Genomic DNA, 26,271 nt, shown 5'->3' with positions numbered 1-26,271 from the left:
GAATATACTATTTATAGTTGCTTTATTCATATAAAGGCTATATATTGTTACTGTAAGTCAAAGTGTGTACAAGCAGCAAAGTTCTGCTAGCAAACATACATATTAAGGTACTTTATCTTTTCAAATGACAGGCTAGGAAATGCCAAAATGAGGTATTTGAAACAGTCTCCTTCAGTTGGCAAAGCTTTAACAAATTGCTTCATGAGACTCAGTTTTATGTGCAGAGGTGGGAATAGAATGTTCTTCCTGTTAACAAGTGGCTCATGTAGAATGTCTGGCTCACCAGGTTTGAGGTCAGATCTTGGAGGCCAATTTGACTCCACCCAGTGCTTCTCATGAACTCTGCTGTCCCACATACACAGAAAACTGGGATACTTGGTGTATCCACGTTGCTGACCAAGAAGGAAGCAGACCATTTTAAGGTTAACACAGATGATCCAATTGTGCTTGTGATATTGCAACAGATCAATGACTCTACGTCTTCATATTCTTCACAAAAACAAACTTAGTGGACAATTGGGACTGCACCAAATAAACTGCCATTGTGGAAGACACACTTCAAGCAGTCGCCATTCAGTTGTGTTATAGATTGGAATTCCCAATTCCTCCATTAAACCATGTATGTTATGGCAATACACAAAGCTACTGTCACTTCAAAAGTACTGCAGAAATGCACTTTCTATTAATCGAAAGTAGGCTGCCTTTGTTCCTTTTTCAAGCAAGTTTTTCTCGTGCAGTCTAGATGCTAGGAGTTCTGAAGCATTTTTGGATGGTGCCTAATCTCGTGCCAAATCATTCAACTCATGTTGATCAAATCCCTACAAACTGAGTCATCTTCAATTTTAAAATCTTCATCATTGCTGTCACTTAGTTCTTCATCATACTCTTCTTTTTTGAAAGAGGGTAGTTCAATGAAAACTGGCACTGGTATTTCAGGTGAATGAGGCATTGGGCATATAGCTGATGGTAGACTAGGATATTCTATTTTACATTTATTTTTCTTGTTATATCCTGATATTTTCACTATATAAAAGTAACAGTCACTTGAATGATCTCTGGGCTCTCACCAAACCATAGGTATACCAAATGGCAATTTATCATGTGTTCCCTTCGTTCACATCCATAAATTCTCGACACACTGCTTGCACACCTTGTGAGGGGCCCAAGACATATCTCGATCACCAAGTTTTACTTTAAAATATGCAAAATAGGCTTGCCTGACAAATGCGCTGATGTTTGTCCTTTGACTGGGAATGGTGAAACTGCTACGGATATAACAAATCAGGGTTATTTAGGCACTTATGATGAGAAATAGCAGAGGCAGACATGATCTGAAGGAAAGGAAATAAGTACATATGTAAATAAAAAAAATAAATTCTGCTAACTCCTTGTATTACAGACAAGGACTCAGACTATACTTCGGAATACGATTCACTATATAGAGTGGCACACAACCTCTCACCACACTGTCTCATGTGTAACTGAATAGCCTAGACAAGTAAGAACCTGTCACTCACTGCTCTCCAAGGTTGTCCCCTACCCCTCCCCACTCAGGGAGGTTTGCTCTCAGCCAATAGAAGAGCACTAGGGTTTCCAGGCCCGATCCAGGCTCAATCCAGCCTGGAGAGGTTGCATTAAGATAAGCTGTACAGAAAAAACCTGACATGATAGAAGAAAATTGCAGTTTTGAAATCAGCATGCCTATTTAAGTCTAAAACAGCTGAAAAACTGAACTCAACAGGAATTATGTTAAAAATTGTTCCCCTGTGTAATCTGCTTCCTCACCCTCTTCTTTAACCTGTCTGACCTCATTTCCTATTACTTTCTCCCTCAGTCACTACATCTCACCCATATAGCTTTCCTCATAGTTCTGGAACATACCTGCACAAACAAGCTTCAGGACATTTGCCTTTGCTGTTCCCTTTGCCAGGGACCATCCTCTCCATACACCCATACAGCTTGTTCCTTCATCAAGTTCCAAGTCTTTGCTCGAATGCCCCTTGCTCTATGACCACAATATTCAAAACATTGATCTGCTATTTCCTATCACCCTCTATTCTTCTTCATAGCACTTACTACTATCTAAATTACCACCATAACACTTATGTATATCATGCCTGTTTTTTTCCCACTAGTATATAAGCTCCAGGAGAGTAGAGATTTTTCCCTTTGTATTGTTCATTAATGTATTCCCAGGACATACTGGGTATCAATACATTGTTGAATAAATAGAAGGATAAGTTGAGTGTAAGCAGATTAGCATATTTGGAAGCAGGAAGAGATTTCCATTTAGTGGCTTTAGTTTTGGAGAAAGAAGGTAAAGTTATCTGCTGACAATAAAGGGGAGATAGTAAAATAAGGCGAATAGGCTTAAGGAGAGAGGAAGTTTGAAAAACCTGGAGTGAGAAAGTTGAAGAGAAAAATATAAGATTGTCTGGCTGAACTGAGGGTTCATTTGATTTCGGTAATCATGAGATTTTAGTGAAATCTATCCATTCTGTTGTTCAACAGTCTTTAGCAGTGGGTAGCTGCTCAGAGGCACTAAAGAAGTGAATAATTTGGTTAATTCAGGCTGAAGTTTTGCCAGACAGGCAGAGTTTAGGGCATAGTTCTCAATCTTGGTTGCACTTTAGTATCTATCACTTGGAGGAACTTTATATCATCGTCATCGGCAGCCGTCCGTCTCGAGAGACAACGGTGTAGCTTCTTAAGAGTCTATCTGCACCGCCGAGAATGGCTGTGCAGTCCGACTCGGGAGTGACACGGTATCTGTCTCCTCCCGTGTTGAATCGACATCTTGCGATGACGCTGGAGTGTCCTCTCCAGTGAAGCTGAAGCTACAGAGCCTGGGCAGGGTGATATGGAGGGTCTGCTGTTGCCCATGCAGCAGACCCGGAACTTTATAATACTGAAATGTTGATGTCTTAGAGATGTTTATTCCTCTTTTCTCAATAATTTTTGTTGCAGGTTTCCTATTTTTTCCCATATATTGCATGAAAGCTTCACATTAGAAATAAGAGAAAAGGATCTCCTTTTAGTTATGTATTGTAATTAGTTAAAATATAAACTCCATAAGGGCAGAGACCAAGTGAATTTGCTTAATACTATGATCCTAAGACATGATATAAAGAAGCTCAAGGCTCTTTTTGAATGAATGATAACTACCAGTAAAGGAACATACCTGTACTAGGTTCTAAATTTACATAACTTACTATTTAGACAGTCCTCTATCCTATCAATCCAATTTTATATACAAGGAAGCTTAATTTCTGAGACTTTAGTAATTTACCCAAAGTCACCTTGCTAGTCAGTCAACAATGTAACCAAAGTTCTAGATTATGTCATTCTGAATATAAAATTCATTATTTTGATCACTATAGTATGCCAAGTTTGAGAGGAAGGCAAGCACAAAGAAAAAAAGAGACAAAAAGAGGTAGGTAAAAATTTATTTTGTGACCCTTTTGAAATTCCAGCAAAACCTTTTTAAGTCCCTTTTACAACTAGAGGCTTAAGGACTTCACTTTTTGATTCTTCCTCCAACAATAGGATCACATTAAAATCAGGGTCATCTATAGGCTATGGGCTAAAAGTTCTCTCCCTCTACTGTTTGATACATATTAATCTATTGGTTGAAATATGGGTCTTTTGCTCATTTACAAACTTGAGTTTGCTTATTAGAAATAAAAATGGTCTCCTTAAGATGTTATACATGCAAATTTATGTACTTTTAAAAATATCATCTGTTACAATATTTTAACTCTATTTGTGACAGCAGGACTGGATTTACAATTCCATTCTTTTCGAAAGAAAGCAGAAATAGAACCATATGCCTTTTTCTCATAAGAATTACAATACTTTGTTATTTTCTTTGTATATATTCTTGTGGGCAAATATCCTTTCTTTCAACAAATATTTAATTGATATGTCACAGAAACCTTTCATTCTAGTGGGAGATAACCAATAAACAAAATATATAACATTATGTAGCAAACTGTGTAAGAAAAATAGAGCAGGGAGAGGGAGAGGGTGGTTGTGTTCTATTTATATAGAGTTCTCAGAGGACAGGCCTTTGTGATAAAATGAGATTTAAGCAGAGACCTAAAGAAATGATAATGTGAGCCAAGTACCAAGAAGGGCATTGCAGGCAGAAGGATAGCAGTGCAAACATCCTGAGACACAAACATGCTCAATATACTGGAGAGAAGGGGAGGATAAAGTGATGGGAAAAGAATGAGCAAGTAAAAAGTCACTGGTCACAGAGCCTGAGGTAATATGGGTGGGGGCAGTTTACACAATGCCTTGTAGACTATGTAAGAACTCTGGCTTTTATTCTGAGTGAGACAGGAAGCTACTGGTGGGCTTTAAGATAGGAATGATACTGATTTTTAAAAGAATCACTGTTGTGTGAGTAGACCATGTGGAAACAAGTGTAAAAGTGGGAGATCAGTTAGGAGGTCTTTGCTATGGTCCATGTATAGGAAGATAGTAGCTTACCAGAGTAAATGTGACAAAGGAGAACAGAGATCAGATTTTGGGTATATCTTGAAAATAATACTGACAGGATTTGTTCATGAAGTGAATGTAAAATATAAAAGAATCAAGGATGACTCCAACAATTTTAGCCTTACCTAGAAGAATGAAGCTTTTGTTTCATGAAATAGGTAAGATCTGATCAGGATTGGTTTGGGAAGAAAAGATTAAGTTTGGTTTTGGATATAGTAATTGTTGTGATGCCTGTTAGGACATTTAAGCAGTGCTGTAGAGTAGGCAATTAAGTTCGAGTCCAGTGTTTAGCATAAAGGTGTGGGCTGGAGATTCAAATGCATATTTCATTTAGCCAAAGATCTGGTTGGGAATACCTAGGGAGAGAACAGAGAGAGAAGCAGTCCAAATTGTGAGATTTGAATCGAGGACCACTGCAGAATTTAGAGGCTCAAAAATTAGGAGGAACCAACAAGAAGACTACGGAACAGACCTTTAAAAAGGAAGAGAAGAGAAATACAGAGTGGAATCATGGCAGGCCAGATAAGGCACTTCAAATAAAAGGGAGTACATTACCAGCTGTTTCAAATGCTGCTGACAGGTGAAGTGAGATGAAGACTGAATAGGAAAAATTGGATTTGAGAACATGGAGGCTACTGCTGATCTTGTGCAGTTTCAATGGAGATGAAATTTCTCTGCAAAGGAGAGCAGATCATAGCAATGGGGAGTATCTGGAGGGAGATATGTCAAGATTTTTTTTCTCGAAGATGGTAACTATTGAAACACGTTTATAAGTTGAAGGAGGTGATCCAGTTGAGATAAAAAAAAATTTATAAGGAGAGCAAATTCCAAAAGTAAAATGGAACTCAGTGCAAAAGTGGCAAATTTGGTCTCAGGAAATTTGACAGTTATTGGAGCATAGCAGTGTACAGTATTCAGATGTAGAAAGGCTGGCAGGTGCAATGGTGGGAGGAGGTAGGCACCGTTACTGATTTCTGATTTCTTCTATTTTCTAGAGAGATAAGAAGCAAGATAATGACTTATGAGTGAGGAGAGGGCATGCATAGTCAGGAAGAAAGATGTTAAACAGCTGCTGAAGAGGGCAGGGCAAATGGATAAGATAAATTAGTCTGAGGGGATGAGAACACAAGGAGCTCACTTCATAGTTAGGAAGACTGTGTTTTTCTCCAGCCAACTTCAATTGGTCTGAAGCAAGCATACAGCAAAATGGGCAGGGCTGTGGTTTAGGCAGGTAAAATGGAGAAAGAGAGAAGGAAAGAACTGAAGGCATTTACAAAGGAGGATTTAAAACAAACTATGATGGTGTTCTATCAAGTCACAATAAACACTGACCTGCTCCTATGGGAAACACAGGGTTAGGTACTTGTCTTTGGTCACATTTTTGTTAACCAATCAATACATAATCTTGTTTTATGTGTTTTTTGTTTAGACACCTATTTAATATATACTGTTGATTTATTAACACTGAACTCATGGCCAAGAGCACTCCTGATAAGCCTGAATGGAGCTTCTCTAGGAAGTGTTTTCTCCACAAGGCAAAGCATACACTGCCTTCCTGTGCTTAGAAATACCAGACAGCACTTCAGCACTATGCTGGGGGTGGCATTTAAAACAGCAAAATCACCAATAAAAAGCGTGAAAAGCATCACACTATATATCCTTTGAAAAGCACATTTGTTTTCAGTAAGAGGTGAAACAATAAAGCTGAGTGTAACCATGTTTAACCTCATTTGAAAACATATGTCAGGCAAGTTAAATTTTTTGCCAGTCTGCATCACATGTTCATCAATGCTGTGCTACTACTACTACTGATTTTACAAGTAAATTTTAGTGAGTAGTCGAACTTGGAAACAGCTAATCTGTGAATAATGAGGACTGACTGCAATGCCTGCAACTGTTTCCTCCACAGCTCAGTTCATTTTTGCTGCTTTTAATCAAATGGTATTTGTCAATTTTGGCAGATATCTGATCATCAAAGACATACATTTTGCTGCCAATTTCCAAAGTTTCCGCGTAAGGTTTATATATTACTTATTGTGCTTTTGTAATCTGATGTCTCCTGTCTCCAATATATTTGGTTACAAAGTGTTAGAATTTACATACAACACTAGTATTTTTCCTCCATTTCAGTCATTGGCAGTTTTTTCTTTAGTTGATGACAGCTTAAGTGGGCATTAACTAGGCTTTTACTTGTCCTCAAAATCAGCAATCGTCTTAACATTTGGCTGGTGGATGTGACAAAGTTAGGTACTTTTAAATTTTCTTTCAATCGTGGTTTTAGGGCCCTTGCCTCACATCATTCCATCTGTTCATTAGGTCCTGCAACAATGTAACTTGTTGGCTACCACATAAATCAATTTCTGATAGATTTTTGGAGGGCACTTTTCTTCTGATTTGTTTACTATTTTGCCTTTTTATTCTACGGAAACAGTTGTAATTTACTTAAAAGTGCATTACAACCCTTTTTATTACTGTTGCAAGGAGTTTAAGGGCAGGGGGAAAAAATCACCTGAATACCATCATCATCAAATAAAACTTAAGTTTTTCGGTATACTTAACTCCTCCTCTCCCTATAAGCCAATGTTGCCACTGTGTCTGTAGTCTATAAAATTCGAGTTGTAGCAATTTCATTTAACCCAATTTATGCTTTGATTCACACCCCAGACTTCCAAATGAAGGAGAAAAATGGTAAACAAAGGGGGGAGAGGGTACATTGGGACCGGCTGCGGGGGGTAATCCTACGCAAGGATGAGGCGGTTCAACACTTTTCCCAAGTCCCCCATTCCCCTAAACCTGAGCCTCATCGTTTTAATTCAACGCCCCGGCCGCGCTCCCGGATCAGGTTCGTCAGGTCCACCCCACAGCTGCGCAGCCACACATCCTAAATCCTTCACATCCGTCTCCTCCCGTTGGGAAAGCTCGCTTCTGGGGATGTGACTTACTTCTAACCTGTCTCGAGCGAGCTCCAAGCAGCCCTGCCCGTCGAAGAACCGTGGCGCATTAAGCGTCCGGTGTGAGGCTGGTGCCCAGGCCCAGTTTCGGATCCAGGGAACAGGCCTGAGAGCGCAGTCGCACGCGCCCCCCTCCACCTCAAGAGCAGCTTCGGTCACGGATCGCGGAAAAAGCTCCAGGGCAACCATTCGCCCGTCGCCTACCTAGGTGTTTGCGACCACCCCGCCCTAGCCCGGAGGGGCGGGCACCGGCGGCCGGAGCGCTCTCCCAACACACCCCCCCCTCCTGTGCCCCCAGCTCGGCGCACGCGCAGTAGCCCCAGCTTCCCTTATTTAGTTCGAGATGGCTTCTCTGACGCTCCACCGTCCTCCTCCCGAAGGCGGCTCCTTCCTGGCGCACCCCGGGGCCCCTGGGACCAGCCTCGAGCGGGTCCCCAGGCAGGAGTCCCGTTAAACTGGAACGGCAGTGAGCGTGAGGAAAAGCAGCGGCAACCGGAAAGAACTGACGGGTCTCGAGGCGGTGAGCCAGGCCTCAGAGGAAGAGGAAAAGCGGAGCGAGCCGAGGTTTGCCGAAGACAGCGTGCCGGAGTTGCGCGGGGAAGGGGAGGAGGGCCGATGATGGCAGAGGAGGGGCGCGGCGGAAACTGCCGAGGTTTGCCGAAAGCCACAGCCTCGGAGTTGCCCGGATGTAGTTGGTGGAGCGGCGGCGGCGGCGGCGGCGGCGGCAGCGGCGGCAGCAGCGGCAGGCGGAGGAGAAGGGCCAAGCGGCGGCTGGGGCGGAGGAGGGCAGGAGGCGGTGGAGAAGGCGGAGAAGACAAGTCGCTCTCCGCGAGGCTGAGCAACGCGTCCGATTGCCCCCCTCCCCCCGGTTGGCCGCTTCCACCGTGTAGGTGGCTCCTCTCCCCGGGCTAAGAGTGAGCGTGGTGTAGACGGAGGGAGATGGCCCGGGAGCGCCGGCGCCAGTAACGGGGAGGTGCTGAGAGTCGCCGAGGGCGCCCCGGACCCTGGTGCCGGTGCTGCCGCCCGCCCGCCCGCCCCTCGCGGCTGCTCTCCCCCCTCCCCCGACACACACTCACAGGTCGTGCATTGATGGTAATGTATGCGAGGAAACAGCAGAGACTCAGTGATGGGTAAATTGGCTTTTCGTTTCAGGCTGGGCCGCGGCGGGGGCGGGGGTGGTGGCGGCGCGGCGGCGGGCGTGGGGGGGGCTGTTCCTCCTTATCGGCTGCTGGCGGAGCCGCCATTTTTGTTGTTAACCCTGGTCCGGATCGGGCTGGGAGGAGGAGCGGTCGCGCGAACAGGCGAGGCCGGAGTGAGTATGGAGGGAGCGCAGGGCCGGACCGCGGCGTTTCGCGCCCGTCACCGCCTGTAAAAGCGGCGAGTGTGCGTGTGCGGGCCCTCCGCCGGTTCGTTTCGTGGGTCTCCCGCGGGGAGGGGCGCCGGGGGGGGGCGTTCTCTTCCTTTCCCTCAAGATGTTTCATGTCGCCGTCTCTCTTCCTGTTTTTCAGCTGTCACGACCGGAGGGGGGACTCGCAGCCTTACCAGGTACCAGGCGAGGTTGGGGTGGTGGGGTGGATGCGAGGACGGAGGGGGAAGGGAGGAAGGACCTGGTACTCGAGCGCAGGCTTCAGATGTCGCTACAGGCCCTTCGGTGCAACAAATCCTAAATTAGCACTGCTGATCCCCTTAAAATGCTCTGTTTGGGTCCATTAGCGCTCCCCCAAAAGGCTTAGTGACTTAATTTTGATAGGTGAATAGAGGAAGTTCAGTTTTTTAAGGAAAAAGTTATTCTCAACCAGAAAGGGCTTGATTATTTGGGTGTGGAAGAATCGATGGGGTCAGGTGATAGGTTTCTTCGGAACCAGATGTATTTATGGTATTGTATTGGGGAAATAAAAGTTAATGGTAAGGTATTAAAATTAAATGAAAGGCCTGGGAAGAAACAACGAATTGATATGCAGATCTTAAGCATGTTGTAAACCACTGTCCCTTCCCAATTTAGTTGTTTTTTTTGTGCAAATAGTTGCCTTACTAGTGAGAGATTGTGCTTTTGGTTCTGTAGGAAGTAAGATCTTTGGATACTTGAATAACTCATTCTAATGTTGAAGATTCTAAATATGCAGGTCCCTTTTTGATATTGCAGTTGCTGCGTGTAAAGTTTTAAAAAATACATACAGGTGGTGCCTGTTTTTGCAGGGGGGTGTGTGATTTCTTAAGGTTGTTAACTATCAGATGACACTAGAACTATTTTTACATCTAATCATTACAATGGTAGGAGAGTAGGTTTCTAAGCCGGTAGTTCTGTTAGCTGGCTGGCATGAGTTAAAGCTCGGGTTAAAAACCCTAGGTCCCCTGATGTGTAAACCATTGTTCGTTACATTTGGATATCAAAGGTTAAACCCAATTGAATCTGCCCCTCTAAAACATAATTAATTACAGATGGCATCATGGTTGTTTTTAAATATGTGTTAGGATGAGACTTAACCATTATTGTGAAGGCTCTCTATTAAGTTTCATTGTTACGTTAGAAATATCAGCCAACATTTTTCTTATGCCTTGATTTCCCACACCTGTCAAGAGTATGTAAGGTAGATTTGAAATGCTTTTTTTGAGTTAGAATTGGAGAAACTGATGCCTTTTTTTTGGTAGGTTTCCAGAAACATGCTTAAGTTCATTATACTTGTGTCTGTGCCTCAGTTGTAGAACCCAAATATATTATAGTAAAGCTCATTTTCTACTTTTCTTTAAACTTTTTAATTCCCTGAAAAGTTTATTGAGGAATTGATGGACTAAGGTGTTTGATTTTATGTATTTACAAGATACTTTATGGACTAGAGTTTTCTTTTTCTTAACATATGGTGTTATGATTTTTTTTGTATGAGGAGCATTATAATAACTCTGAGGCATTTATTTAGGTCTTGTCTGAATAACAAAGGCATTGAAATAGAAATTTTGATTTTATTGAGTTTTATAAAACTCAATGAAGTTAAAACACCAAATTTTATGTTAAAATGAATTTGGGAAGGTACGTTTAAAATTTAAATTTTTTCTCTTTTTGGGGGGGGTGATGTTTTACAGGCACTTAAGTATTCATCGAAGAGTCACCCCAGTAGCGGTGATCACAGACATGAGAAAATGCGAGACGCCGCAGATCCTTCACCACCAAATAAAATGTTGCGGAGATCTGATAGTCCTGAGAACAAATATAGTGACAGCACAGGTCACAGTAAGGCCAAAAATGTGCATATTCACAGAGTTAGAGAGAGGGATGGTGGTGAGTAGCTGTTTGTTGCAACTTTTACATATATTTATATTTAACACTTTATGTTAAATAACAAGTGGCAGTAATAACCATATGGCAGACATTGACATATGGTTATGTTATGAAATTTTTTAATTTTTATCAATTTATTTGATTCTCATCAAAGTTACTGTAGAAATAAGATGCTGACCCAGGTATCTAAAAATGGACTCCAGCAGGTGATGATAAGAGAACATACTTGAAACCAAATGCTTTATTGATAGAGAATTTTAGGACATTTTCCCAAGAAAGGAATTTTCACCTTTTCAAGTAAACTTGTATTTTATTTGGCTTAATTTTGAGGTGCTTTGTTGCTGCTTGAATCTGTTTTTAAGGGCCTCAAATGTGTTCCCTAATGATAAATTAGAAATTTAAAACAGTAGGTGTTTGGTGATAGTTCATGGACTTAAAAAACAATTTGTGATGCTGAAAATTTCTTGAGGCTTTTTGTTGTAAACATTTAAATATTGTTTTCTGTATTTCCCTGGATCTTATTAATGTATCTTCTATACTGTGTTCATTCAAATATTCACATTTTTAAAAGCTAGCCTCATTTCTTTTATATAATGCGGGGACCCTTCAGTTATTACCTTGCCTCCAACTCTCTGTGGTAGAATGTTGAGAAAAAATAAAATAAACTCAGTAGCTATTTTCAGACTTAATTTCCCAAAATATTACTGTGTTTAAAGCATGCATTGAGGAACAAACCAATTTCACTAATACCTATATTTTCCCCTTTATAAAGTCTTATAACACTTAATAGAAAATGTTTGAGATAAATATATAATATTGATTGTGCTTTTATAAGCTTCTAAAGAAACTTAGTAGAGTACCATGTGACTTTCTGCTTCTGATTGTCAAATAGCTTCTCAATACTTCGCTTTAAAAAAATACCCTGTATCTTCTGGACCTTTTTTTTTTTTTTGGCCTCCTAGGATAGACATCAGTTTTACTCAGTGTGATCAAATATTGAGAAACATTGGTCTTTTCTGTACATAATGACTAGGTTGAAGAAATTAATAGGAGATTTCATTGAGTTGGAATAGAAAGTGTATTTCTGTTGCATATAGCTGTAGCATTGTGCTACTTATGCAGATATACCATATATTTGTTTGCAAGTCATAGAAGTTGGGTTTGGTTATTAAAGTATTACGAGTTCTTTGATGGAAAAATGACTTAAACTATTAATATTTCCAGTTTTGTGGACAAATTTTCCATAGTGTTTTGTATAGTCTGAGATGATTCTATTATCAATCACTCTTCTACACAGGTTTTAATTTCAAATATAGTTCTTGGCATGTACTATTTGTATTGTACTGTGCTTTATGTTTAAAATTTGGTGATTGTGACAATAAGATGATACCTCATCTCCTTATAGATAAATATCTTAGGTTCTCTTAGCGATTAGGATCTGGTTAATGTATCATCTATCCTCAGATTCAGGAAGAAGTCAGTTTAGGTGCTTTACGGAAGTTGATGTACATTTATGGTGAAATATGCCTGGTAAATTCTTTCACAGGTGAAATAATTCCAAGAACTTTCTGTTGCTTATTTATTCAACAACCATTGGGCATCCACTGTGTGCCAACAACGGGGTGGTATTCTTGGAAGTAAAGATAAGATGTGATCCTGTCTTCGGACCTATTAAAGGCTTTGAACCCAGAGAGTTCGTGGTGTAGCTACTGGCTTTTTCTTTCTTTTTTTTTTTTTTTGAATGCAGCGTCACCTGGCTTTTTCTTTACTTCTGTTTTCTTCATTTTGGTTCCTGTGTGAACTCCAGATACCTCTTGTTGGCTTTTAGTTTCCTTTTTACTTCATTTGCTTGCCACTGTTTCCTTAGCTCCATTTGTAGGAAACTTTTCTTATTTTTCTGATCTAGTCATTTATTGAGTTAGGCCTCACCTTCTAACTTGCTTTTTAGCTGCTTGTCTGTCTTACTGTGGAGCCTGTTAACTAATACTGTAACTCCACTCCTATTTGTACAGTCTCTCATAGTCCTGGTTGCCATATTCCTTCTTTACACTTTGTAGGAATAATGACTACCATAAAATAGGGGATCTCCATTCTGGAGTTCAGAGGGTAACTTTAATGTTAATTCTGTCTTTTAAAGATGTAAAGTGGTGATTCTTCCCTCATTTAATATTTAGATATTTAGTCATTATGCTTTTTGACTTCAGGTTTTTTCTTTTATTGCTAATGTGTTTGAAATTAAGTTTTAAAAGTACATATGTATAATTTTATTACAGGTGTTTGTATTTTGTTAGGTTTTTATCTTTAAATATGAATTCAAATATATGTAAGTATAAAGTTGAAGTCAAAGCCATTATCCAAAGTCAAATGCAAGTGAGTTGTGTTATCTGTATTCAGCATGTGTAAGTAACAGTGTAAGAACAGGTTACTATTGTTTATTGAACTAATTCCAAATTTATTTATTTTTTATGAATTTTATAAAACCTAATGACTTTACTAAATCCCTAATATTGTAAGACTATGCTATGATTTGTAACTTAAAATTTACAAAGCAAATTAAACAAATGTAGAGCTTGTAAGATGTGTTGTCTTTCAGTAATTACTAGAAATTTTCATGGCACCTTAAATTTTCTTGAAGAGTGACAGTTTAGAAGTAATGAACAAAAAGGAGTTTAAGGTATACAGTAAAAAGAAAGCTGAGATTGAGAAGAATTGTAACTACTAGACATCTTTTGTTAAAGACATACTACAACATAGTATGCAGTTAAAAGATTTAGAGATTTTATCCCTTAGGATTTATTAAAGGGAATTATTAGATTATCTTTTGTAAATAAGGGGAAATAAGTTGTATTTATATATTTTGTGATCTAGCTGCAAATTATAATCTTTTGTTTAAAAATAACCAAAAGTAAGAATTTTAAGGTATAATTATTACGTTTGTTTTTTATAGCCGAGACATGTTTTTAAAGGTGCAGCTGACATCCAAACCTCAGAAGGCTGAACATAACAATACAGTTTAAATTTATACTTTTATTAAATTATAAAATTTTACATTTGATTTAAATATGTGTTTATTTTTGAGGACTAGCTCTAATGATTATTTTATCAAGTAACTACATATAAGAATGATGATAAGACAAAAAACCCAAAAATACAGAAAAAAAGTGATGTTAGTATATATGAGTTTAGCAATGAAGGGTGTCTTTACAGGGAGTCTATAAAGCTGTTCCACAAAACATTAACCTCTTGAGGCTTGCTCCATTTTTCTCATTTTCCCTATCAGAATTAATGGTAATAAACTTAAAAGACATTTGGAATACAGTAGTCCCTCTCTATATCACGGTTCACTTATCGTGGCCTTACTGTATCATGGAATTTAAAAAAATACTATAATTATTTATCGCAGATTTTTCGCTATATCGCGGGTTTTTGCAGTACTGTATATGTATGTTAAAGTTACGTAGGTTTAAAAGTGTAGAATATGTTTAAGAACATAAGTAGTGTTTATAAAAGTGTGGAAAAGGTTAATAAGGGAGTGGAAAGGTTAATAAGGGACTGGAAACGGTTTATAAGTGTGTGGGAAGAGTTTATAAAGCCTTAAAATATATATAAATACTAAAATGTAAGATTCCTATTTCGCAGATTTTCACCTGTCATGGGGGGCGTCTAGAACATAATACCCATGATAAGTGAGGGCATACTGTACTTGTTAGAAATACCTTTTTAGTTCAGTTGGTTAATTAGAAAATATTCTTTTTTGGGACTTTAGTGAATTTGCATAGTTTTTAGTTAGCATTCAGATATCGTTTGTGTCAAAGGAAAATTGCATTTGGTGGTTTGGTAACCATTATTTCTAAGGGTTTTAATTTTAGCTGCACGGTGAAGTTTTTGTTTTGTCAGTTAGCCATATCTGGAGAAACTTGGAAATATATTTTCATCCAATTTTCAAACAAAGATTATTATAAGTATCTTGTTCAGTGGGATCATTTGGGGATAATTGGTGTTTTTAAAGCTTTTTAAACATGAATTAGAAATGTTTATAGTACAGTATCAAAACCAGGGTATTAACATTGATACATTGTATGTGTAGTTATAGACTAATTTTATCTTTAAAAAAAACATTCTATTTATTTTTAGGGAGAGGGAAAAGAGGGAGAGAAACATCAGTGTCTGGTTTCCTCTTGCACATCTCCAGTTGGGGACCTGGCCCGCAACCCAGGCAGGTGCCCTGACTGGGAATCGAACTGGCGACCCTTTGGTTCACAGGCTGGCAATCAATCCACTGAGCCACACCAGTCAGGGCTAGACTAAGTTATCTTGTATCAGAGTTTTACTTTTTAAAATGTTTTAACATGAAAATTTGCCAAAATTTTATTAGAAGCCATTTTTTCTTGAGGTAAGCATACATTCCATGACTTGTTTTCATAGCAACTTGGAAATTTTATACAGAATCTAAAATTCCTGAAATTTGGATTTTAATTCCATTGACAAATGTTAAGTATTTTTCTGTCTAATGAAGGTCAGAGATAAATGTTACTGATTTTTGTTGATTGATGTTTTATAGGAAGATAGTAAACTAGGCAGATATGTTTACATTGGATTTCCATAGATTAGTTTAAAAAGACTATAGGAAATAGGTATTCCATTTTAAGAGAAACAAAATGATTAGCAGTATTAATATTTTACTCTTCAGTATTATTCATTTTAGAAGAAAAATACATGCTTTAAATATTGTGCATGCATTTGAACACATTCATTTGTTTTAGTTGTCACGTTTCTGACATTTTTGTTATTTTAATTTATTAAAACTTTTTATTTATTTTTAGAGAGAGGGAAAGGAAGGGAGAAAAAAAGGGATAGAAACCTAAGTGTGAGGTTGCCTCTCACAATGCCCCCAACTGGGAACCTGGCCTGCAACCCAGGCATGTGTCTGACCTTTTGGTTCACAGACCCGCACTCAGTCCACAGAGCCATACCAGCCAGGGCTTGTTATTTTTAAAGATACGGTTATTATATATTGTTTATGATGTGATGGTACTTCTATTTCACAATCAAAATATTTTGGAATGGTTTACTTTGATCTTTAAGGCAATCTTAATTGAACTGTATTTCTAGTTGTGCAAGATATATTAAGATTTAAAGTTCTTAGTGTAATGTATTTAGGATTTTTGGTCTATGACTCAAAATGTATATATTCTCAGTTGTCTTAGTTAAACATGTTTATTGTCTTACTCTATTGTGCATAATTGTTTTGGGGTATGTAATGTATCATTTTGTTAGGATGCTGGAAAGAGCAAAGATAGAAATGAGCTGGGGCACCTTTATAGGAATTCTGTAACTGGGACCATATCTGTAACTAGATTCTGCTTTGGGGACTGTACTAAGCCCTGAAGATACTGTTTGTCAGTTCAAAAGCAATTATTGGGGACTTGAAAATATATCCTATGAAGAGTCTGCTTTTTATGATTTATGTGGTATTTCATAATTTTCAGAGCTCTTTTACATTGTTTCTCATCTGATTCAATACAACCCTTTGAAATAAGTTGATCAGATTTTTCCTGTTTTCACTGATAAAAGTATAATCTAGTTAAAGTACCCAGCCTATTGTTGAAACTGGAAAGCAGCTTTCCTTTGCTATACTTTAAACCTTATCTCTACCTTCGAATTATACTCCCAACTGTAACCATGTCTCAGTACTTAAAATATAAACTATTGCAGTCTTGGCCGCTGCCACCACCTTTTCTTACCAGGACTCTGCAGGAGCCTCCTGAGTGGTGTCCCTGCATCCTTTTTGTCTCACACAATTATTTCCCCATGCAGTAGCCAGTTAAAATGTCAGTCAGCTTACCTCACACTCATATTCAGAACCCTCCAGTGACTGTTACTTACGGAGGCCTATAAAAGATCCTAAGTAACCTGGTGTCTGGGATTTATGAGAATGTGTTTAACAGGGGAACAGTGTTCAAAAACATTGTCAGTGACATGTCAAAAAAAACATAATACCCTAACAAAATCATAGCCTAACATTAAATGGTTAATGAGTACATGAACAATATAATATATATGACACTTTACCTTGACAAAGACCTGAAATAGGCTTGTAAGTTACTGTGAAGTGATGAAAGGAGGGTTAACCCTCTGAAAGTTGTAATATCAATTGTGGGTGGGCATGACAACTTAACGGAGTGAACAGCACTGTCCAGTGGAAGTAGAATCACGTGTGGTTTTCCAGTAGCCATATTGAAGTAAAATGAAGTGAAATTAACGAGTATATTTTAAATAACCTAGTACATTTAAACTTGATATTGCAAAAAATGAGATTCCCTATGATCCTTTTGTTGTGTGAGGTCTTTGAAATCCGGTATTTTACACTCAAAGCACATTTTAATTTGTGCTAGCCACATTTCGTGTGCCTACTTGCCACATGTGTGGTCAGTAGCTACTGAATTGGACAGCACAGTCCTGGAGACGGTGAGCACCCTGTTCTGTCTAGCTTTACACTTCCTGTTTCTGTAAAGAAAAATTTTACATGTCTTTTGAAATACCATGTTTATGTAAGGCAAGGTTGGAATTAATAGGTTCTTGAACTGTGGGCAACTTTGGGCATTTTGCTGGTGGAGGGCCTTTGTTTTTTTTAAGCAACATCTGGAAAGTACAATAAAAATAAGGTACGCCTGTATGTACATAGTGCTTATCGTACTAAAATTTTTCTGTTAGTACATATTTATTATAGAAAAACTAGAAAATGGCAGAGCGGGGAAAACAATATTGCCTCAAAAACTATTATTTTGGAGTTCAATCAGAAGTTTCATAGAACACATTCTTACACCATAAAATATCAGGAGGGCTTTATAAATAGCCTGTCTAGGATTTTTATTGAAATGCTTTCATGTTATGTTATTCCCTTTTTTTGGCTTGTACTTAATATTTGCATAGTGGACTCAACAGACACTAGGTGTTAAGAATATTAGTTTGAGAGAACTGACTTTGAGTGCTTTTTAGTAGAATATTATTGGGTTGGCCAAAAAGTCTGTTTAGTTTTTTCCATAAAATAAGACACTTTTTTCATTTTCAGCAATAACTTTTATTGATTTGGATATTTTGAGTATGTCCGCCATCCCCCACTATTGGCTTCTAGTGGATAGAGGCCAGGGGTGCTGCTAAACATCTTCCAATGCATATGACAGCCCCACAGCAAAGAATTATTTGGCCAAAATGTCCATAGTACCAAGAAACTTTGCAAACCACTTTTGACATATTGGATCAGTCACAGCACCTTCTCCATGCACTGTACAAATCTTTATTTTTTTATTTTATTTTTTGCATTTCAGTTGTGTTTTTGCCTTTCTTGAAATAATAAAGTATAATACGCAAAAAATGTGTATCTTTCATCTTAAATATTAAAATGACTGCACACAAATTCAGTGATTTTGATAATTTTTTTTTAATGCATGATGATATGACAGCTGTCACAATACAGTCAAACAAAATTGTTTTGAATGAAGTTAAAGACAGCTAAGCACTACTAGAGCCATCCTACTGAAAAAACAAAATGAACTTTTTGGCCAACCCAATAATACTTACCTCTTATGCTTAACTGATGGCTGAAATCTTTCAGTTAGATTTGTGTTTAAATCCGGGGTCCAATACTTGTGGTTAGGCGACCTTAGACACACTACTTTATTTGAGTTTGTGTGTCCACTCCCTCAGTACTGTTGTGGGGTTAAATGAAATTATGTACATAAAACGCAACGCGTTTAGCTAAGTGCCTGGACACAGTAAGTTATTAGGTTTACTCGTATTTATGTGACTAATGAAGAGTTATTGTCAGATCAGCAGTTCTGGGTGTCAAGCCCTTGTTTCCTTTTTCCTGTAGAGTTAGGAAGCAAAATACTGGAAGTTGGGCAAGTGAGAGCTACATGAAGAAGGCTGCAGGGCAAGTCTGCCTTTACCCAGGACTTTGACTCCAGAGATTTACATATAGGATAGATGTCTGGGTTTAAAAAACAAAACACACATGTAGATTAATTTCCTCAAATTTGGCAGCTTATTAGAATCACCTGAGGAGCTGTTAAAGTTACAAGTGCCCTAACTTACTACCTTGAATCAGAAGTGGGGGATGGAGACTAGAAAACTGAGCTTTTAAATAAACAGTAATTTAATTTAGGTATTTATAAACTGCAGATCTAAGGAGAATACACACAGGAGGAGGAGGAACTCTGAACTGGACATTAAGGAATGGGAATTTTATTATTAGGAATCTAGAGGTTAGAGTGGTGGTTGTGTTTAAAATTTGCCAAATCATATATGTTGTTTTGATTTTTAAAGAACTTTTTTTCTGTCATTTTTTTGATTTGCAGATATTTTTTGTGCATTACAATTTGTATAATTTGTATGCATTAAATGCTAAAATTAAAAATTGAATGGGTAACTTAGTATCTTGTGGTAAGTTCAGACATCTAATACCCCAGAGAAGAACTAATGCCAGACAGTAGAGAAGTTTCTAAGCATATTAGCATCTGGACAGGTCAGTAAGATATATTTGGATAGTATCTGGAGCCAGCACTATTGATAGAGGTCTTTGGCACTCCATATTCTCCCCTCCCCCAAGCTACCCCCTCAATCCCTGTGCCATTAAGCTGTCCTGAGACAGTTAAGTGGTAAGCTTCATTTAGCTTTTAGTGTGTTTGAAAAGTAGCCTTCCCCTGAATTGTTATACTCAGACTGACATCAGGTGTTAGCAAACAGTTTTATTGACATGACCTTTAAGAGCAATTGAATTTTAAAAGAAAATTTGTGATGAGTATGGTTGATATATTTAGATAGTACTCGTGTTTTGGTTTAATATTTGATTTCTTCTGAATTGTGTGACAGTATATCAGAAGAACATGACAGATGTTGGCATCTTCCAAAAAGTTCTGATCTATACCATACTCAAAGGAGTAGTCCTTTCTGGTAGCCAAAAAGCAATACTAGTAAAATAGGTTATTTTGGAATATTTTGGCTTGGATGAGGAGAGGATCACAGTAACATGTTTTGCATTTAATACTTGTGAAGAAAAATTTTGTAGACTTCCAACTTCATAAAAGTGTGCTGGTTGATCATGAAAACACTAATAGGGAAAAGCTTGGAAAGTTGGAACACAGTATGATGGGCTGTTAGAAACAGTTTTCTTGACTTCCTGCAGCCTTTGCTGTGATGATTTGGTTAAGTTTCTGTTCCTGCTACCTTATTGGCTCTTTATCAGGGTTTTAAAGCATTCATGTTTGATATTGTATGCATAGATATATGAGTCATTTATCATGGGACCCTTAAATTACAAAGAACTTTAAGGGTTAAGTCACAGGCTGTACTTTCTAAAACTGTAGATTAACTTTAGTTTTAGGGGTATGTGTGTGTGTGTGTGTGTAATTATGCTCTGTCCTTGTTGCTTTTCATTCTTCAGACCCTATCCTTTGATTTTTCAGTTCCACATAAGTTTATTTTTGTTATTAGACATATTTCATATTATGGTCCATAGATAGCTTCCTAAATTCTATTTCTAGCTTGAGTATTTTTTGACCTTGTAATACTTGGGCAATTATTCTTGACTGTTTTTTCTTTTCTCCTGTGTTTAGGGGAATTCTAGACCTCATTGTTCTTAATTATTGCAGTATCCTTTTAATAGATCTATTGTCTCATTCTTTGTGCATTGCTGAATTCTAGGCTATTAACTTAAACATATTACTTCCTTCATTAATCCTTAAAGCCTGAATTGTATAGGTCTTCATTATGTTCCTGTGACAGAATAATTGTTCAGATAATATATGAGTTTTCCTCCGTACTTCCTTGTGTACTTATCTGGGAAGTCTTCCTATTTCATGTACGTAGAAGACACTGAAATGAAAACACTGGTATGTTCATGCCGGAAAGTGAGCATCTCAGAATAGATTTCTGTTTGTAAATATAGCTTGAAAATTTGAATAATTTAAAATATCTGAGTCACCATTGCCAAGAACTCTAAACATCTCTTTTCTCAACTACTTTCTTCCCTCCCTATACTACAATCATGTAAGACCACTTATCCTGCCTTAAGAGCATTACATGCATCAAATGCTGTTGTCCCTTTGTGTTTTCACAGCTAAAAACTGGCCTCTCCCCCTGTCTTTGCGGGGGAGGTGGGGGGCTCTTAATCTTTTAGATTCCCAGTTCTTTATTGTGTGAAGCCTTCCTTGAACCTATTTCTGTTACACCTCTTTCATAGCGAATTGTGACTATTTACTTAAATGGTTTGGCTGATATACTGTAAGCTCGTAGAAGACAGAGACTAAGTTTTAGTTTTTATTGCATCAGGGCCGGGCATATAAATGTAGGTGTTCCATAATGTTCCAGTATTGTCTTATATGCCATTTGACATATCTTTTACATGTCAGAAATAGGCGAGTGGTCTCCTTCAGAAAATTAATTAGTTTCAATTGAAAGTTAATTTTTTACAGTTCTGGAATTTTTAAAACAGTTGCATTGAAGTTGCTTTTGTACTATTTATGAAGGAAACAAATAATTCAGACCTTCAGAAACTAAACTTTTAGTTACAAACTTAAAAAAAAATTGTACCTAATTGTATGTTAATTCAACACATTATTAAAAATCCCCTAAGGGGCCTTGATTAATAGACTAGTATTAGTTGCTTTATTATAATCCTGTGAAGTACTATGTATAACATGAAAAATAAAATAGCATTTAAAATTCTACACATTTTTTTTACTAATTTTGAATGCTCCTTTTCTCCATTGTTTCTCAAATTCTCTTAAATCTATGCTTCACTAGTTAATTAGATTTTATAGTTTTACTTTCTATAGTATAGTATATTAGCAGAATAGTCAGTTGGATTTTGGGGTTTAACTTTTTTGGAGTCTGTTTTCTAAATATAACTATTTGAATAGGCAGTCTGGTTTCTCAAGCTTATTGAAATTAAGAATTTCCCTAGAATTATTTTTAATTAGTGATTCATTGTGTTGATTTCATTCCTGGAAAGAAAAAGACTGAAATGTTAACTGAAGATCATTTTGTATCTCGGGGGAAAAATGCAGTGATAGCATGGCATGTTTTATAGCTCTTGAACATGTGCATTTTGATAGTAAAACTGACTAAAATGAGATTATTAGTGAAGTAGTGAGACAGTGTAACCAAAACTGTAACTTTTAAAAGTAAACTCATTGAAAGAATATAAACTGTTTCAATGCAGCAGTGGCTCATTGAAGCCTTTTGAGATTCAACTTACATCTTGTTGAAAATTCAAGAGCCACAATAACAGATCTTCCTTTCTTTCTTTTTTTAAAACCCCTCACCCAGGAATGTTTGTTGATTTTAGAGAGAGATGGGGAGAAAGAGAGAGAGAGAGAGAGAGAGAGAAAGAGAGAAATATCAGTATGATAGGGAAACACGATCAGTTGTCTTTTGTATGCACCTGATTTGTATGCACCTGACCATGATCAAACTTGCAACCTTTTTTGGTGTATGGGAAGATGATGCTCCAAAGAACCTGGCCAGGGTGTAACAAATTTTTTTTAAAATTTGTGTCTTTTTAAAGATTTTTAAAATTTTTATTTTATTTTTAGAGAGAGGGGAAGGGAGGGAGAATGCGGGAGAGAACATCAATATGTGTTTGCCTCTCGCACGCCCCTAACTGGGGACCTGGCCTGCAACCCAAGCATGTGCCCTAACTGGGAATCGAACTGGCAACCCTTTAGTTCCCAGGCTGTTTCTCAATCCACTGAGCCGCACCAGCGACGACCAGAGCATTCTTAATTTCTTTGTAATCCCATTTTGTTTTTGCTCTGACACAATGTTAGCCAGTTTTTCTAATACCTTACCAGTATTTTCATTGAATTCATTGTTTTTAATAGTTGAACCCATCTTCAATTTAAAAATTAGCTTAAGATATTTGAGTAAATATATTATAGGCTCTGAATGGTTTCTCAAACAATAAATGTTTTGACATTGACATCATTAGAGACTGCTTAAAGTGAATGCTTTCAAGGTTCCTATCAACTTTTTCATATCAATATTCTAACGTTTATTTTTTTTTAAATCATTACATTGTCACTCTTCCAATTTTTTCTCAGTGTTTATTCTTCAGGATATGTGTGGTTTTTAAAAAACTTAATCTTATGGCTTTAAAAAAGCACTAATTTATTTTTGTAGAAGTTGGAATGATAATGTTACAGAGTTTCCTCTAGGCTCAGTTGGTTACATCAGGAATAGAAATTCACATTTATTGGTCAGAATGATACTGATATTTTAATGTGTTAGCCCTGTCTCTTTATGTGTGTGTTACTGCCTTGAGTCAACTCTGACTTTTGACGACCCAATAAGTGATATCCACAATGTCCTGTCCTCATCAGCCCTACTCAGCCCCTGTGGACTCATGCCAATGGAGTCAATCCACCATCTTTGGTCTTCCTCTTTTTCTACTGCCTTCTGTTTTTCTCAGCATTATTGTCTTTTCCAAAGAACCCTGCTTTCTCATGACGTGCCTGAAGTGGTTAGAACAACTTCAGATTTGTCATATTTGTTTCCAGTGATATTTCAGGGTTAACTGGACTCACTTGTTCATCTTTCTGGCGGTTCAGGGTATTCCTAGAGCTCTTCTCCAGCACCATATTTGAAGTTATTTTTTTCCTATCAGCTTTCTTCACTTACATAGTAATTGGAAATACAAGGGTGTGAATGACCTTACCCTTGGTCTCTAATGACACGTCTTTGCTCTTAATGATCTTTCCTAATTTCTTCCATTGCTGCCTTTCTGAGTCTCAGCCTTCTCTTCATGTTTTTGGCTGCAGTCTCCATTGGAATTGATGAGTAAAGCAAGGTAAGCAAAATCTTTTTGTAAGAATTTTATCATCATCCTTGTCTATGTTAAAGTTGTGTGTGCTTTCTGTAGTTCTTCATTGTCTTGGTTAAAGTTTTTTATGCCTTCTGTAGTGATGATTTTTGTCTTTCTGATGTTCAAATGCAGTCCTGCTTTGGCACTTTCTTGTTTCAGTTTCATCTGAAGTCATTTCAGATCATTGCTATTTTCCACCAGTAAGATGGTATCACCGCATGTCTTAAGTTATTGCTATTCCACCAATTTTCACTTCTCTTTCCTCTGAGTCCAGCCTACTTTTTCCTATAATGTGTTCTGTGTACAGATTAAACAAGTAGGGAGATAAAATACACCTTTGTCTGACACCTTTGCCTATAGGAAACCATTTTGTCTCCATATTCTGTGACAGTAACTTCCTGCCCACAATACAGGGTACACATCAAGTGCTAAGACACTCCGTTTCTTTGAGAGCAACTCATAACTTTTCATGTTTCATGCAAAGGCGTACTGTAGTCTATAAAACAGACTAACCTTGTGAAATTCTTCGGATATCTGTAATCTTTTCAATATCACTTAAATCGATACCAGTGGAGAATGTCAAAGAAGCATATAAGAGCTTCTAATTTGTTTTGTGCAATGTTACTTTAGAAGCCCATTATTAGTAGATTTCAGGGTTTTTAATAAACATGTCAGATTATGTTAAGCATCTGCTACCACATAAAATTTTAAACCAAAAAAAAAAAAAAAAGTTGAAGCATAGGGCCAGAACTCTTTGAATACTGTGTTCTGATTGTAAGAAGGTTCCTGTTTGAGTTTGGGTATATGATAATATGATAATATGCATCTTTCTAGATGGTATCTGCTAGAGGTAGATTGTTGTTAACTTGATAATAGGAATTAAGATGAAAAAATGTAAAGTGAAAAGAGCACCAGTCTTGAGATCTGGATGTTGTAGTTTTTGGTTTTGCTGATTATTAGCTTTTTGACTATCAACAGATCATATAACTTCTTGGCTGCTGCTTTTATTTTCTTTTTTTCAACAAGGTTGAATTGATAATTTCCAAGTTTCTTTCCAAATAAATGACTTGCAAAGTGTGCAGGAAAACCTGATTCTTGTGCTTTAATTTATGCTTTCATATATTTGTTATGTGTCGTGCCATTTCATGGTAACAACTCTTTCTGCCAAAAGTAGAATGTAGTATGTTTGGCTTCTTGTGCTTGTGTGGGAACCTTTGAAATATTTCCCACCAGTGTTCATTTAGCATTTTTTTCATCACTATATAGAGAAGAGTGGAACAGCATGATAATTTTCTCTGCATTTATTAATTTAAACTGAGAAATAAGGTTGAAAATTTTCAAGACTATTATAAGCAGAAGTCCTAAAGTTTTTACTGTATGTACTGTTATAGACTGTAAAAATCAGTTTTGTTTATATAAAGTGGTTTGTAATCTTGTCAGTACAGCTTCTGGTATTTTGCCCACCAAATACAGTATTTTTTCTTTCAAGTTGGGAAATACTCATTTTGACTCAAAACATTGAGTATTAAACGTTTTAAACTCAATTTTGCTAACAATATGAAAGAGATACTAATTCTATATCCCAGAAATTTTTGTGTGTTTGTACTTTAAATGTGCAGCCTTTTCTGGCTTTTACTTCATAGATGAAATATATAGGGTATTATAAAACAAAGGTATAATGCAATTATATATGACATTTAAGATTGCCATTTAAACTGGTTTTAAGTATGTAAGTATAGTGTAAATGTTTTTATTGTGAACGATATCTTATTTAGTTATTTTTGTTTACAACTGAAACTTGGGGAATTAAAAATTAACATCCTTGCCCGATGAGCTTCTCACAAATACCAGAAAAAGTTTCAGCCTTGTGTTCCATGTTGTTCTGGGCTTTCTCCAAATGAACCTTTATGAGTTGGCTGCTGCCGAATTTTATTTGGATTCTCTTGCCCACAACTCCTTGGGAAAACCAAGTCCTTTTGGATTGCATCATGCATGGCTATGAAGTTCAGCTCCTGGGATGCTTTTACTTATTTTTTTGAATGAGTTGGCTTGGGCAGAATTCTCTGAGTGATAAAGACAGTGTGCTTCCCACTGAACTTTTCCTCCCAACTTGTGTTGCAGCTGATCTTGGATTTTCTGGAAAGATTTCAGTTGAAGAATAGCTTTACAACTGCCACCAACTTCAGTTTTTTTTGACTCTTGTGCTATCCAGCTCCAGCAGAGCCTGGGAGATGCCGGACTCAAACTTTTCTGGTTTCTTGCTTTGGGCTTCACAATATTGACATTGAAACTGAGCATGGCCTTCCTTGGTGAGCTCCCACCTGGGAAGAGATAATGTAAATGTTAATACCTAAATTTGGCGATTTATTTTTGGTAAAAATGGAATTTTCAAAATGCAGATGACTAGCATGAAACAAGTATTTGTAACATGTAGGTTTTTATAGCTGTGGAAGGAGCACTGAGGTTTGGGTGAAACATACTGGTTGTTCACTTTAGGGCCTCTTAGATTTTGCCTCTGAAATAGCCCTTGAGTCTATTCATTTCTTTTTCTAGTTCACCCCATTATCCTCTTTGCCTGTATTAATGTGTCATCATACCTTACCGTCCTTTCCTTCCCTCTAGTTTATTCCCCAAATCAGAATCACCTTTTAAGAAAAGCACATTTGCTCATTTTTGCTTAA

At 37.5% G+C, this 26,271-nt stretch overlaps 1 protein-coding gene and 1 pseudogene across 6 annotated transcripts in view; one reads left to right on the top strand and one right to left on the bottom strand.

Moving 5' to 3' along the window:
* Positions 1-7,915: 7,915 nt before the first annotated feature.
* The window catches only part of WAC (WW domain containing adaptor with coiled-coil), an 88,383-nt gene continuing 70,027 nt past the window's right edge, over positions 7,916-26,271 (top strand). For 4 of the 6 annotated variants that reach the window (XM_090266679.1, XM_090266678.1, XM_090266677.1 and 1 more), the window contains exons 1-3: positions 8,272-8,584; positions 8,963-8,999; positions 10,533-10,728. In XM_090266679.1, coding sequence (XP_090122805.1) covers positions 8,544-8,584; positions 8,963-8,999; positions 10,533-10,728 — 274 coding nt within the window. In that variant the 5' untranslated portion in view covers positions 8,272-8,543. Of the gene's footprint in view, positions 8,019-8,196; positions 8,585-8,962; positions 9,000-10,532; positions 10,729-26,271 lie in introns of those variants that run through there. The other 2 variants (XM_090266681.1, XM_090266680.1) reach the window with 2 other exon arrangements.
* On the bottom strand, positions 25,376-25,888 carry LOC150019776 (small ribosomal subunit protein eS7 pseudogene; annotated as a pseudogene).

This window comes from Furipterus horrens, unplaced genomic scaffold (genome assembly GCF_987537825.1).
Source record: "Furipterus horrens unplaced genomic scaffold, mFurHor1.1.pri manual_scaffold_2, whole genome shotgun sequence".
In the NCBI taxonomy this organism is placed as follows: domain Eukaryota; kingdom Metazoa; phylum Chordata; class Mammalia; order Chiroptera; family Furipteridae; genus Furipterus; species Furipterus horrens.
This window is presented reverse-complemented; position numbering and strand designations above follow the sequence as displayed.